Consider the following 12,441-nt stretch of genomic DNA (forward strand, 5'->3'; position numbering starts at 1 on the left):
CAAATTCATCAATCACCAAAAAGTGAAAACAATTTTTTAAACAAAGTCCTTACAAGTTGGGATTATGTTACATGTCTCAATTGGCCATTAGGCTATATATACACTATATGACCAAAGGTATCTGGACACCCCTTGGTCTGGGGCTGTTTTTCATGTTTTGAGCTAGGCCCCTTAGTTCCAGTGAAGGCTTAATGCTACAGCATACAATCAGATTCTAGACTACTCTGTGCTTCCCCAACAGTTTGTGGGGAGGCCCTTTCCTCTTCCAACATGACAATGCCCCTGGGCACACAGCAAGGTCCATATAGAAATAGTTTTGTCAAGAACAGTGTAGAAGAACTTGGCTGGCCTACATAGAGCCCTGACCTCAACACCTTGTTGATCAATTGGAAAGGTAACTGCATGCCAGGCCTAATCGCCCAATCAGTGCCTGACATCACTAATGGTCTTCTGGCTGAATGGAAGCAAATCCCTGCAGCAATCTATTATAAAGCCTTTCCAGGTTGTTATGGCAGCAAAGGGTGGACCAACTCCATATTAATGCTCATAATTTTGCATGTAGTGTATATGGGCTCTTTGGTATGTGCAGGTAACTGAGGAAGACGCCAGGTGGATTAAAGGCCTGAGTGTAACAATTCATTTTCTGCCATTGTCATTTATATGTGCTCCAACTTCACCTTTTCCAAGAATGAGTCCACTTTGGAAGTCTTTCTTGGATTCCTTTTTGTCAGTCATACCTGCATTTAATTGAGTGTCAGTTAAGGAAATGTCGATCGGATCCTGACCAGAGTCTCTCCTGTTCCCTCCATGGTGCCCCTCTCTCCAAAAGAATCAGTCAAATGTGGTCATTTAGGCAGGACAGGTGCATTCGAGGGCCTGGGAGCACCGCTCGGGCCTGCGATTGTTCACTGTCACTCTGGAGCCGCGCGGAAGCGTGTCACCTTGGCAGAAAGTACCTGTCTCCTGTAGCCCATTAATATCGGCGCAGCTGTGGCCGGGGGGGAGGGCTCCGTCCCCCTCAGCGGATGTGAATAATGCTTCTCATTCCAGCCCGACTCGTGTTCGCCCTGCGTGAGCCGGCCGCTCGGCCCCGGACGCGGCCCCGGCGCCGCCCCAGAGACCGCCGTCCCTCAGCCGGGGAGCTCAGCCCGCCACTCTGAATTCTGAGCTTGGCACATGCAGAAGGAGAGACAGAGGGAGGGAGGGAGGGCAGGGGAGAGGGAGGGGTGCACCATGGCAGAGAGAGACATGGAGAGAAAGAGGGGGAGAGGAAAAGGAGCGGAGAGAATAAGAAAAAGGGAAGGGAGATAGAGAGAGGACAATGGTAAGCCACAAATAGACACAGACAAACGCACACACACACACACATGCACGCACGCACAAAGCTGTTTATTCTGTTGAAAAAGTGGGAGTGCTTTGACCACAATAAAATGTGTCTACAAGATGTCCAAGCACCTCTTTGCAATTGATTCAATTTGCTCAATCACTTTGTCTTTTAGAGCAGTCATAATCAATTAACCTGTTCTGCATGAGAAGGTTGTTTGGTTTCTGCATATTAAATTCCCAGCCTGCCCTATTCTAATGTGGTTAATTAGTTTCCATTTATACAGGCACAGTCCAATTAATTAAGAGGTGGTAGATTGTCCTCGGTCTATCACAGGTCAATGGGCCAGAGGTTCTGATCGGCTCATATGAGTGGGTGTCTTGTGTACTGTTTCTACCTGAAATTATTTTGTATGGGCTCAACAGGGATCAAAGGTAGCCCATAAGAGTAAAATTATGAGTTTATTTAATGCTAAAAAAAAGTTACTCAGCAAAAGATTTTGGATGCCTTTAACTATAATTCCGGATGTGTATAATCGTGGAAAGTTACAGTTTGAGTTGAGTTGAGGGAATTGAGGTTAAAAATTTTAACAAACTGCAACCAAGATGCATACACAGAATATGGGAATATTCTAGAAGCTCTCGCCTGTAAACTTCACATAGGATATGCCATCATACGAATGCCTCCAGACCATAATCAGGTTTTACATAATAAAGCAGTCGTCATGCAAGCAAGAAACCTTATTTAACTGCTAGTGTATTACAGTCACTTCTAATACCTGAATGATTACGCTTCAGCTGCACATATAAAGCAAAGCTTCCAGGCCCTGCTCTGTTTTAATAGATGCAAATTGCATAATAACATTTAAAATATGTAAAGGGGCGGGGACCGGATGTGTGTTAGTGAGAAGCATTATGGTTAAATGCGACGAGCCATGTAATTACAGGAACATGCGCAACAATAGAGGCAACATGAAACTTATCATCTGATGCACGTGTGCAGGTACGAGACAGTTAGACCGCATGTGCGCCACAAAAGCGGAAGAGAAAGATTTCCTTTCGTTTCAGTTCTAGCCTGGCGCACATGCCGCAGGTGTCTCCTTTCCAGGACTCGTCGTTCCGCTCAGATCCCGCGTTTGATTTAGACAAAGCCTGACTGAGGACTTGTTGTTTTGTTTATCTCAGGGCTCTGCAATATCTCATTTTCAAGCATAAGTCTTTAAGCATGCCTTTTAGATGTCACACAATATTATCTTGCCACCAGAACTTTTCAGTCAATAACATATGACAAACCGACAGAACGCTGGAAAATCAGATTAGATGTGGTGGAAATAAGAAAAATGGAACAATTTAATATTCAGCATGGATTTTGTTTCATAATTAGCAGCTTTTGCAATAGGAAGACAAAGTCACCCTGAAAGCACGCATTAGTGGTTAATGATTTCAGCTACTGTCTGTTTCTTCCGTTCAAATGAAGCATGTCTTATTAAAAATAAAAAGACCTCATGTCACTCTGAGCATTAGAAAGTTGACGTATTTAACCATGAAATGAAGCCCAGCCCCAAATGTATCTGAGAGTTATGAATATTTTACAGAGTGTGGAGTAAATATTTTCTGTGGTTGTGTGTGAAAATGTAAAAGAGGATTGGTTTAAATCTGTATGTTAATCCACGGTAACCTGCTCGACACCTCATCACCACAGAATAAAAGCAAAATCCTTCCACTGGATTACGGATAACCCCCCCCATACCCCCCCCACCAGCCCCAATTTCTCTTGGTCGCTGAGGCAACATGGGCTTTAAAAGTGTAACTCAAAAAGGGTTATTGCTGTTGAGTCAGAAATTCCTTACACTCCTTAAATTTCATTTCTTGCAAATGTATGCTTTTTTTCTTTTCTTTTTTTTTTTAAAGAAAGTCAATTAGGATTTTTTAAGATGGATGATTTATTGCTGCTTTTTTAGATACAGGTTCTTATTAAGAGCCAATGGGCCATGAAGCTAAATTTCCCTACTGAAAAGACTCATAGTTTAGGTGCAGAGTGTTTTATAATAAGGAGGGTAAGGAGGGACGTATGAATGGTGTACAGGGAGACTCACACAGAGCACAACATGTTATTTTAAAGAGGAGGGAGTATGTGTAACATACAGGAAGGTACTGACTGTTTACGAACATAGTGTTATAATAAGGGGAGATGCAGTACAGCACAGCTACTAGTAAGAGAAAAGTAGTAAATCAAACTAAAGCTACTGTGGGGCAGTTCACAGAAGTGTGCTTCTTATCAGACCTACAAAGGAAAACAGACCGTTTACTGTGCTGACAGGGTGTCAGCAAGTGTGATGAAGAGACAGTGCAAAACATCTGATCGGATCAGCATTATCTGAACTTTAGGTTCTCCATGATACAATGTAATCATGTTCTGTATTATTTGAAAACTAATGTCATGTGAAACAAGTTGGTGTCTTTAGTGGTGGGATGCTGACTAAGGATCTTGATACCAATGGGTCAGCGCCCTGCCAGATACAAAGGTTATCCCGGTGTGATATGCTCACAGAGGTAGTGCAAGCTGGATCATTGATCTGTACTGTTTTGCCATGATTGTGTCTTTATTTGATGACTTAGTGTTTTGCTACTGTTTTTATGCTCAGATCCTCTTTAAATAACATTAAAAGTCATTCATAAGTTAACAGTTAATCTTGTAACTGTTTTTTATTTTATTTATTTTTTTAAATAAAATTTCAGGGGAAGGAAATGTTCAAGTTGAAGGGGGAGGCCAACAGTATGAATAGTCACACTCACACAAAGTTTCAATTGAGCACAGTGACCTCATTTTTATTCCCTATCCATAACCTATTTTCTTAAAACGTGTGGTTTGTGCTCAGGCCAGCATACTTTGTTATGCTGAAGTATCACACAAACAGCTTGTCCTACAATTTACACCTGTTCTTAAAATAGAGAAGCCACAACATTCTAGAGAACACCATTTGACCTCTGCATGGAGTTTACATTGCCATTGTTGACTGGAGCATAGTGTTCCTTCATTCTGTCATTAATAATGTCTCTTTTCTAAGGCTATACGTTGACCGTTAAAATGACCAAGAGGTGCTGATATTTTACAGTGAAACACTTGACTTTAAAGAACTAAAAAAAAAAAAGAAAAAACCTACTGAGAGCTTTCAGGCCTGTGGGAGACCACATCCACAGAATCACGTTGCCCTCAGAACTGTCTCCAGGTGCGCTCCGAGCCTCTGGTGGTGGATACAGGGATGTTTCTGGTGATTTTTTGGAGAAACGAGCAGGTTAGCTCATGGTTCACTCCAGTCAGCTGTTCATTTCTCCTACTTGGTACTGACTTGGGTGCTGGCCCATGGGTGCTTCTGTCCACTCGTTGTCCCCTCTCTCTCTCTCTTGCTCGCTCGCTCGCTCGCTCTGTGAGAGCCCCCTTCTCTCTCTCAGCTCTTTCACTGTCATATCTCTCTTGCTCTGATTTTATCAGCAAGCGAAGCTGGGACAGAGCAAGTAATGCCGCTGTTGGGCAGTCTGGATCAGGAAGACAGACATCTGTAATAACGTCTCAGAGAACAGACCACTGATTAAACCTGAACCTGATCTGACCCTCACAAATCAATAGCCAGCCTAGCGAGACGTCACTCTTTTGAGGGTCTGTGTGTGTGTGTGTGTGTGTGTGTGTGTGTATATGCGTGTGTGTGTGCATGTGTGTTTGGTAGCCAATCAGAATGACAGTAGGAGCCAAACAACTGAGAGGCCCTGACACAGATATGAGGAAAATATAGCAGTATTTACCATCCCACTATGACCCAGGCTCATTCCATTCTATTCATCTGCACCGCCAAGAACAAACTTGTTTTCTTTGTTGTCTTAAACATCACAGTATTATTCATTATAAATTTTGATGAGAGGAGCGTGAAGGTGATGCCGACTCATCCAGAAATCCTCATAACTGAGTCATTTCTCACCCTTAAAGGAGAGACATATGGCTCCCTCCTCTGAGTGGGGCGACTATGCGCGTGACAAGGGGAAGGCGCGTTTTTGGCGGTCCCGCGGTGCGCTCAGGCGGGGTGAGGGTGAAGAGCAGCCCTTCTCATTTGGAGCATGAAATGCATTAAACAGGTTCCTGACACACCGCGTTCGATGGGAAGTCCGCGTCGTGCCGCATGCTTGCAGGTTAACAGAATGGTTCTCAGCGAGCAGTTTACGAATACGCCCATCACATTTCAGCGAGAAGATCGTGGTGCAAATTGGCGACGTGCACACCGGCGGAACAGCAAACACTGCCATTTTCCCGTTACACTGGCTTCCGTTAAACCTACAGTGAGGCCGAGTCACCAGGGATTTTTTTAAAAAGGATTGTATAAATGGTCGATTTCATCAGCTGCATTAAAATTTTCTTATGGTCAACTTGTTTTTGTGTTAATCACGTTAACATGTTCACACTTTAGTTTCTTTTCTTTTTTTTAAAGAGCTATATCATCGGGAGATTTCATTCCGTAGCCATTTTTTTGTTTCACTTTGTTTTTTTTGGGTTTTTTTTTAGGAGTAGCCTAGACTGCAATTATGGAAATTACAGCAGAGTGCACACTCACAGTGACACTCCTGCTATGAACTTGCAAATCAACATAAAGGCACACTTGTAATACAAACTAATATGGAAATGAGTTTGTTGAATATTGTCACCCATAAATTTGTGCAATATTCTGTGCTTCTGAGTTCGCTCACGCTGCAACTGTATAATGTTCAGCCTCATTACCGAGAAGATCGGTTGCTAATTGTTTTCACAATGCAGTGTGTCCGCTTATGGTAATGTTCTGAAAATCTCTGCTTTGGTGCTTGTTTTCCTATTTAATACTTGTGTGTTAACAATACAATAACTTGTATACTGCACTATATGCTAGTTAACTGTGCATAATTAGCTAAATTCTAAGCTATTGAAGTTGCTCTGTTAAATTATATACGAGTGGAGCCTGCCGGCATATAACGAGCTGATTCAGGTGCGTTATGCACAGAGACTCCTGGACTCATGCTGTGAAAGATTGAACATACTGAAACGGAGAACAGTGAACAAAGTAATGAACACTTATCATGCTAATTTGTGTATTAAACATGCTTTGGGAAAAGCCAGAGCAGATTGTTGGCTCTCAAACTGCAGTCAAAAATGTTTCTGTTTTTAAGAGAATTGAAGACATTTCAGAAGACTAATTCAAGGCTTGTGCCGTGATGGAGTTGGTTCAACAGAGATAAGATAGTGCTATTGTTTGCGCGTTATAACCCGCCAAGAGCATTCGAGACTTTTCAAAGCGTCCCTAAATTCGGAAGCTGTGGGAAGACCGTTCCAGGTGGCCGGCAGTATTTCCTTTAAATGGAGACAGTTACGCTGACGGCAGGTGGTCTTAGATTCAGTGCGGATTACATGGTTTCCTCATGGTACCATAGAGGTTCACAGCTGGTACTGTGCTCTACTATAAATGAGGGCCTCTGGTGACCTGAGGAGAAGAGCTGGATTACACCACTCTTCCTGTCTGGAGGCCTTTTTGATTGTTCCTGCGTGCTTATTGGTCTTTGTGATGCCCCTGTACCCTGCCAGAGCCTTGCGCTGGGATTTACGCTGTTCGGTGAAGCCTCGTAGGCAGGGCAACACACACCAGTCAACGTACCTCATTGTTTCTGTAGGTAAGACAGTGAGGTAGCCGCAGTTTGTGAACCAATCGACTCGACTGAGGGAACGGCCATCATTCACGTGGCTGCTGGTTTTCAGATCTCCAGATGGCAGACTGTTGGAATGGCCGTGGTCTTTTCTGCGTACACCTGTAATGCGTGGCCCGGATTCAAAAAAGTCACCGAAGCAAAGCGTCATTTTCCCCGAGCAGCGCTTGTTCTTAATCACCACAAATTCATCTTGTCCCCCTCCCCCTCCCCTGTCCGCGCGCTCGTGCCTCCCTCTGAGGAAGTTCAGACTCCGAATCGACCGGCGTCGCTCGCTCCTCCACAGACGGGTGTCACCGTGCGCCAGGATCCGAGTCCGTCTTAATTAAGGGGTGAATTCGTTTAGGGAGGAGGGGCACCCGAGGAATATCAAACAACGGCGAGGGACTGACTCGCCGCCATCCGAGGACTCCCCGGTCTCCGTCTCCATTACGGCTGGCGGGCGGTGCGAGGCGGGCGGTGCGAGGCGGGCGGTGCGAGGCGGGCGGTGAAAGGCGGACCCCCGAGCGACCCCGGGCCGCATTTCTAACAGCCCATTTTTGAATCGTGAATCGCGGGGGCTGGGAGGGGGGGGAGGGACGCGTTGAAACGGACTGTTTAACCCGAGAACGGTAACAATCCGCGGGGATCGGCGAGGCGCTGCTGCTCCGTCTCTTCAGACGGCTCGCCATCGACCGCCATCTCTGTTTACATAAGTTACTGCTCCTTTGCTTCTGGACTGTAATGAACAGCTCTCCCGCCAAAACAATAAGAGAAAAACTGAGCAGTTTGCCCACAACCTGCTGCCAGGATTGGTTATAATAATTCTGCTGTCTTTCACATCTAAGATTTTTTTGTTGCATTGTGTTTACATTTTGGGATTTGTGAATGATTTGGACTGTATTTGTCATTTTAATGTAATTAGTAGATTTCAATGTCATTAAGACATTGAAAGTGGACATACAAAAAAAGACCCATGTGATTATATCTATATTTTGTTGAAGTAGTGAGAAAATAAAGCGAGTGCTTTCCTATGTAAAATATGGCTATACCAGCGAATTGTAAAATTATTAATATTGTCTCTTCTGCAACAATTTTTTCATCCTTTCTGATGTAAGCAGGAGAAACATTTTGAAGTATGCAGCGGACAAATTTGTATTTCTTTGTCACTGTCTGAAGTAATGTTAGACAGCTATTGTTACCTTTGTTGCCTTTTAGGACATTTCTGAAAGGTCTATTACAGGGAGCCACAACAATAGTGAGAGGTTGGCTGGTGCGTAAACAGTTCTCAGACAGGGGTTTGCTTTTAGCAGTTGACCTTTCAACGCGGCCTCCGTCTGTAAAACCTCTAAGCAACATCTACCCGCCATTGTGCATCCATACCCATGCCAGATTGAGTGTGTCCTCACTCCTGAAACGCTACTAGCAGGAGAAAAACTGATAAGTGTTATCGTCCTTCAGGCCTTGGGTCCAGTGCCAAAGCATTTCCTTGGGCACAGTCCTTTCAGTCAAGGATAAAGCGGAAGCCTGTGCCCTGGCCAAATGGCCACTCTCACAGTCTCGCTTGCAGAAATATTAATGTCCCTCCTCTTGGCCCGTAAATTGTTTCCTGTGATCCGTTACATATTAGAAATGTCAGAATCGAGCACATTTCTGCGAAGCATTAAAAAAAGATCAGTTTGAACGTTTAAAGGTTCTGCAGTGCAACTGCCTCATCTTTTGAAATGTTTCTATCATAGGCCTCTGTTATGAACATATTATCTGTTTAAAATGCAGATTTGTGCTATACCAGAAACTAGAAATAACATACTGTACTGACATTTGCATAGACAATTGCCACACAATTGTAAATTAGATTATGTACAAATGTGTGGCAAACACCTTACATTTGATGAAACCATTACTTTCTATTCACTAGTGTGCTCATTTTCATTCAATTGCACGTAACCTTTTTATTAAAAATATAAACATATATAAATACGGCCAACATTTATGTTAAATATACACAATATTTATTTTACAGAACTATTTAGACATTTAAACGTTGCATGTATAACATCACTCACACATCCGTCCAATAATTCACATTTTTTATTCTCCTGCTCGGATGTTCTACTGTATAAAAAAAATATGGCTTCTTGTACCCAATCGGTTGTATTTTTCCGGCATGTTATTGAGCATTTTTAGCACGCTCCTCTGATTTTATATCTCCACATTCTATGTTATTTTGTAACTGGAATCTGCAGGTGTTCCCATCTTCTCCTGATCATGCTGTAAGCTATTCTGGGTATTTTTTATGAAGACTCTACCCTGCATGAATTGTTTTTCTTAAATCAATCAATTTAGTTCCACCTCCTCGGGCCTGTGTCTGCTGCGGCCTATTTTAGGACTTATTTACCGCTGAGAGGGATGCGGTGGCAGAAGCGGAAGATAAGATCTCCAGCAGCCGCCGAAGAAAGATCCATCCCGCCAACAATTTCCCCCTTCAAAGCGGCATTAACGCTTCCATTAAAATGCTGTCACCCTTTCTCCACGTCTGTCTGCCATTCTAAAGGCGAGAAAAATCGCAGTCATTCAAATGCTAAACAACCTCCCCTTGTGAATATTAGAGGAAGAAACGCCGGGCCATCATTCACTTTGACTTTAAAAAAATAAATCAGAAAATGGCTGTGCCATTCCAAGCACCGTTTCCTCACACACTATAGTATAATGGTCATATAGTGTAATGCCGTAGCTGTTTCAAAGTCTGTTGGCCACCAACGGAATACAGTGCCCTTACAGTCTTCACTAAAATATGCAGGGGATACTCCGGAATGCGTGGTTGTACAAAGATAAGCAGTGACCGGGTGGCCTGCAGTGGTCTCCAGGTAAACCTGAGGGGTTGTGTAGTGACTCTGAGGTGGTCTCTTTTCATACAACCGGACAGTCCCAAATGGGTTATTTTGTATCCACTGTAGCTATTTGTGACAGAAATGAGCGAACATACAAATACTTTTTTTTATTTTTTAAACTGTTACTCTGTAATGTTAACTTTTCGCCATTTTTTTCAGCTGCACATATGTTCAATTGAAATAGAAGGTTGAACAGCTGGTGTATTCATTTGGAACAGTCAGAAGGCCACTTTCACAGGAACGATTGTATGGAATGTGCAGCATAAAGCAGGCTGTCAGAAAAAGAATTAACACCCTCTCCACCGATCTAAATCAGCAAGGACAAGGGCCAGAAAGGGAAACAAGTCCAAACCTCTGCCATCTTTGAATGTGTCAAAATGTGTTTAAGTGCTGTGAATCATGCTCTCCTTTTGAATAAGGAAACCTGTTTCACCATTAAGTGGATCAATGAGGTGACTGAAGGAACAATTAGTAAAATTGCCTCAGGAGATGTGATATGATGTAAGTGCTGTGCTTTACAGAGAGGAGCACCCAGTACATTTGTACTGTGGAATGTTTGTGCCTGTTTTTTTTACATTCTTTTTGTCTGTCCCCGCAGGTGATGGACGGGGGCACGCTTAAGCAGAAGATTTTTACATATGATGCCATGTTCAACACCAATTACTCCCACATGGAGGACTACCGGAGACGCGAAGACCTGGTGTACCAGTCAACCGTCAGGTAAGTGAATGGAGGCCAAACACCTACCACCGCAGTACTGATTGGTGATTCAAGGGAAGACCCAAACCTTTGTTTTTGCCCCAGCAAAAATCCATCCCTCCCACAAACACACACATACACACAATCACACATGTGCATTCACACAACAGAAAGAGAGGAAGTAAGAGAGAGAGAAAGAGAGAGGGGGGCGACAGAAAGAGGGTGAGAAAGACAGAAAGAAGAGACAGAAAAAATTAAGAGAAAAAAGTTGCTATTTTCGGTTTCATTTTGTTGGCTCAGTCACTGCACAAGAAACACAGGCATTATTGCCCCTATACTGGATACATGCGGCACTGCATTTCTTAAAATTAAATTTTGTTTTCATGCCATTAAATTCATAAAGTTCAAAAATCAATCATTGTTTCTTAAAATGAATAACGTTTTTGTTTGAAAGATAATTTCATGAGAGTGAAAGAGAGAGAGAGAGAGATATGCTCCTAAAAACAGTCCTGAATCAACCTTAAACGTACACTGTTCAACCTGTTCAACAATGATGGACTGGCATTGAATGATGCTAATTGGCTGATGTGGTCATCTCCAACAATCTTGGAGAGAATTGCACCTGTCTCTGTCCATTGAATGTTCATGAGACCCCATTAACGTCTGTGGGCTTTTTTTTTTTTTTTTTTTTAACTTCTCGATCGGTGCTACAGTGCACCTGAGGCAGGCCCTACGGCAGTTCTGCAGAAGGCGGGCTCCTTTCTCCATCTTTCCCCTCCGAGAACATACCATCCCGCCTGAGAAACGGACAGCTCTGCGTCTGGGTGGTTGAGCAGCATGTCAGGGATTTCCTGGGATTTTCTCGCCTGTCTGAAAGTTTTGGATAAAAAAGTTATCTCACTCCCTGTCTCTGTCTCCGTCCCTCTATTTGGGTTAGAATGTGGCGCACTGAAAATCCTGTCTTTGCTTTGGGGAACCAAGACACACAACACCCACATGCACATTCACTCACTCATTATAACCACACTGATGGTTGTATGTGATAGACTGTGATATGCAGGCCAATGGAGGAAAACCTTTAAGGAGGTGTGAGTACAGCATTACAGTACCGTGCTCCTGAAGCAGACATCTAGCCAGGCTGGTCACATGGTCACTGATACCCCATCAAGGTAAATATAGGGGGGCATTTGAGACCAGCAGGAAGTGGGAAGGAAGTACACAAATATTACAGCATGTAATTAAGTCTTAAATCTTTATTGCAAAACCACATTTCAGCAAACCGGGAAAGGCTGTTTAAGCTATTTACTTACTGAATGTCTGTGACATGCATCAATGAGATCAAGGCAGCAGTGATAGGACTCCTGACAATGGAAGTTTCATTGTAATATTATAAGAAGGGTACTAAGGCATTTTAATGCAAAGACATTTTCAACAGAGGGGAATTAGAGTTGGTGTGTTTCCCTTGATGGCATGTGCTTAGTACGGGCTGCTGGTTCTCCTGGAGGGCATAGAGCAGTATGAAGACATGACACATTCATGGTACGGTGTCAAATCCACAAATGAGGATGGAGAAAATTGCGATTTGATGCTTTCCACTAACACAGCTCCATAACTCCCTTGCATAACTGTGGGGAGATTGCTGTAGTCAGTGTGAATATTTAATAGCAGTCAGTGTGTTCAGAGTATAACCTCTCCAGTTACGAATGCAAAGCTTTCTGTCACACAGCCTCGAGGAAGCCGGGCTTGGAAGTGGTTCAGTGGCCGCTGTTGCTCGGGAACTGCTGCACTGTGCTCCCTCGCTCTCTGAAGTCTCGCTGAGTCTCCGCTCTGT

General features: G+C 43.4%; 1 protein-coding gene across 2 annotated transcripts in view; it reads left to right on the forward strand.

The window, feature by feature from the left end:
* The window catches only part of LOC135237907 (immunoglobulin superfamily member 21-like), a 240,079-nt gene that overhangs the window by 170,892 nt on the left and 56,746 nt on the right, over positions 1–12,441 (forward strand). For both annotated transcript variants that reach the window (XM_064305459.1, XM_064305458.1), the window contains one exon: positions 10,510–10,631. In XM_064305459.1, coding sequence (XP_064161529.1) covers positions 10,513–10,631 — 119 coding nt within the window. In that variant the 5' untranslated portion in view covers positions 10,510–10,512. The remainder of the gene's footprint in view (positions 1–10,509; positions 10,632–12,441) is intronic.

Source organism: Anguilla rostrata, chromosome 13 (assembly GCF_018555375.3).
Source record: "Anguilla rostrata isolate EN2019 chromosome 13, ASM1855537v3, whole genome shotgun sequence".
Classification (NCBI taxonomy): domain Eukaryota; kingdom Metazoa; phylum Chordata; class Actinopteri; order Anguilliformes; family Anguillidae; genus Anguilla; species Anguilla rostrata.